This window comes from Fundulus heteroclitus, unplaced genomic scaffold (genome assembly GCF_011125445.2).
Source record: "Fundulus heteroclitus isolate FHET01 unplaced genomic scaffold, MU-UCD_Fhet_4.1 scaffold_866, whole genome shotgun sequence".
Lineage (NCBI taxonomy): Eukaryota > Metazoa > Chordata > Actinopteri > Cyprinodontiformes > Fundulidae > Fundulus > Fundulus heteroclitus.
Window position 1 is genome coordinate 2,273 of NW_023397325.1, and position 3,202 is coordinate 5,474.

General features: G+C 51.9%; 1 protein-coding gene across 1 annotated transcript; it reads left to right on the forward strand.

Annotated features, from left to right (window-relative positions):
* Positions 1 to 339: 339 nt before the first annotated feature.
* LOC118562331 (G patch domain-containing protein 8-like) lies at positions 340 to 2,983 on the forward strand. The gene is given in 3 exon segments (XM_036134632.1): positions 340 to 572; positions 637 to 1,701; positions 1,703 to 2,983. Coding segments are annotated over 3 exon segments (2,481 nt in total). The 3' UTR covers positions 2,886 to 2,983.
* The last annotated feature ends 219 nt before the right edge of the window (positions 2,984 to 3,202 follow it).

Here is a 3,202-nt window from a genome sequence, read left to right on the forward strand (position 1 = left end):
CCAGCAAAGCACTGCTACAGAGCCAAGGACTTTCAAGCCACCAGTCAGATGATTCATACCAATCTCTTTCACAAATACCTTTAGCCACAGCTCTACAAGAATCTCCACTGATTCCTTCAGTGTCTCACACAGACTCTCCGCCACTGCATCCACAACCTTGCCACAGCTTTTGCCCTCAACTACCTCCCCTGCACAGGGGAGAGTGGGAGGCAGGCTCGGGGTGTCCTTCTGTTTCTCTCGGAGAGGCCCAGGCTAGAACCTTCAGCGTCAGTCTTCTCAGACCTGGAGGAGGAGGAGAGAGAAAAGAGGGAACAAATGAAGGAAAGAGTAAAGGCTATAATGGAAGACATCGACAGGGAACTAGGGGAAGCAGATGAAAGTGAAAAGGATAAGTCCAGCCCTGAGAGTGTCTTGCTGAGGGACATGCAGCGCATCCCTGGAGAGGTTGCAAGAAAAGAGGAACAGATGGAACGTTTTCCTATTTCCACTGCAGCCAGTGACAATCAGAGCCAGGACTTATTAGTCTCACAGTCCCAGGCTGCGATGACCGTATATGGCACCACACTGGCAGAGTCTCAGATGGACACCAAACAGAAAGACAGAGTTGCTGAAAGACACCAAGTAACACTGAGACAGAGGGAGGGGGGGTGGTGATTTTCTATGTGTGCTGGGCAGGGACGGTTCAACCAGTCTCAGATGGCCTGTCAGTTTGCTTAAGTTCACCAAGTCTCAACCACACATCTCCTACAGCTGCAACCCGCTCCGCACCAATCTTCAGACTGCGGATAAACTCAATGAAGATCTGCAGGAGTCGCAGCAAAATCTGCTGCGTGCTCTTTCAGGTGAATTTAATCCGTTTGTGCCATCTGCTCATACAGCAGATGTTCATTCCTGTTTGCAAGGACGAGAAAGACATGAGATGAAAACACACAGACAGGGAAAAGATGAGCAACATATCAACGTGGAGACAGAAGCACATCTGTTCCTTGAAAACAAAAACCCTCCATCACTAGGAACAGGATCAGACAAAGGAAGGTGCATGATAAGTGAGGAAAATTGCAAAGGGGCAGCCCCCCATCCATTTGACCCCACTCAGAGTGACAGCTCTGACACAAACTCACAGAATCCTCCGGGAGGCAGATTAGAGGGTACAAGAGGGATCAGGAAGAGAGCCATCACAGCCCTGAGCTGTAAATTAGAGTCTGTCACCCAGCCTGGCACACAGGGGATGTGCATCAGCCCGTCCAGGTGTGAATGTGGGAGTGAGACAATGCACAAGTGTGCCAGAACTCCAGAGCCACACGTGGGTGTCCCAAAAGTGTCACCCAGAAAGAGGAAGACCAACACAAAGAAACACAAGCTGGCAAAGAAAAAGAAGGACAAGAAGGAACGAGCCTCAAACAACCGGCGATTAGCAAAGTGCAAAGTAAGGAGTGTTGTCTCCGCAGTCTGCAGAGCAGTAGATGCTAAAAAGAGATCGGCGAAGAAAAGGAGGCAAAGAAAGGACAGGGCGAGGGGGGTGGCTGGCGCAGACGGCGACTGTCTCCTGGGGAGATGTGTGGCTGAGCCAGTATCAGTCTCTGTCAGAAAGAGGAGGCCTCAGAGGAGCCGCCGTGGTGAATTCAAGTCAGAGCCGGGCAGTGAGCAGGCAGGACCGTACAGCGTCTGCACCGGACTCAGAGACACAGCAGAGGAGAGAGGAGCGAGAAGGAGTTGCAGCTGCTTTTCCCTGGCGGTCCCACTTCTTTCGTTCCTCCTCGCCGGGATGCAACTCAACGTCGTTTTGGGAAAGGGGTCACCATGGCAACCCCAGGAGTTTCATTGACTTCTGTTACCCTGACAACAGCTGTGGTAGCGGCCCGACGAAAAAAAGAAAACTCCTCCACAGGGACAGAGAGTTCATTCATGGTGAGAGGAGGAAATCAGGGGGACGCGCAAGCTGCAGAGACAGAGGCCTGGCTTCAGACCCCCAGCAGTGGGAGTGGACGAGAGGTGGCTCTGCTGGAGGCAGTCAGGAGGGCAGGTTGAGAACTGGATGGAGCCCGAAAAATAAAACAGCCGAGTGGGATCATGTGGGAAGGTTTAACCCGAGTCCTACTTGCTGGAGCAGAAGACAAGAGAAGACAGAAGACGTAGACTGGGACAGGAGCAGTATCGACAGGTGGACTTTTGGCAGCAGTGATAGCTGGGACGACAGGGAAACAAAAAGGTCCACTTCATGCACCAAGATAATTTGTGACAGCAGAGACAGCCCAGGCAGTACATGGAGGTGTGCAGGCACAGGGCGGTCAAGTTCAAGGCACCTCTCAAGCCCTGAGTGGTGGACAAGCCGACAGCCATCCAGCTGCCAGAGTGGAATGGGTGCACAGGGCAGCAGATGCGATAGCCCACGCTCCTGCAGCCCCTGTAGCAGCACTAGCTTGTCCGAGCTTAGCTGTGAGTGGAGCAAAAGCAGCACCTGCTCAGGGGTAATTGTAGATAGGTTGAATCCTGGCTCCTGCAGAGCATCCTCAACATTTGCAGAGACCCCTCTGGAGACAAGAAAGCACGGCAGCCCCACATTACCTCCATCTACGCTTCCTATTTCTCAGCTGTTCCCCCAGATTTCCCACCTGAAAGGGCCAAACCTCCCTTGTGACAGAAATCCCACACCGCTAAAGGAGACCGGCTCACAGTTAGACCATGGACCCTCTGCTTCTGATGCCACACGCATCCCAAACGCAGCTTCCCCAGAGTTGCTCTCTAGTAAGACTCTGCCACAGACAGCATCCAGGACATTGATTTTACCTCTCATTGGAAAACTTCCTGCTATCCAGAGAAAGGCAAGGGAAAAAAAGGGACTGCTGGGAAAAAAGTGTGGAAAAGAAGGGAGAGGAGGAAGCTAAGATCCATGGGGCCCTTGGCACAAGGAGTGGCAGTCCAAATTGTCCTCTGAACACTGCTGAGTCAAATCCCAGCATGATCCCAAATCTTTGTCAGCCGCAGATTAGGACAGATGACAAACAGACGGGCGTAGAGACAACTGCGGCAATCAGCTTTTCGGCAGAGGAGATGGACAAATATCGTGTCTTGCAGGAGCAGGCAAGAGAGCACATGCAGAAAGTCCTGGAAAACATACAAGAAGAGCCAAATAGTCACATACAGTCCAGGCATACGCACAGCACACAGACAGATAGTTGTTTGATTTTACAGGAAGAATACA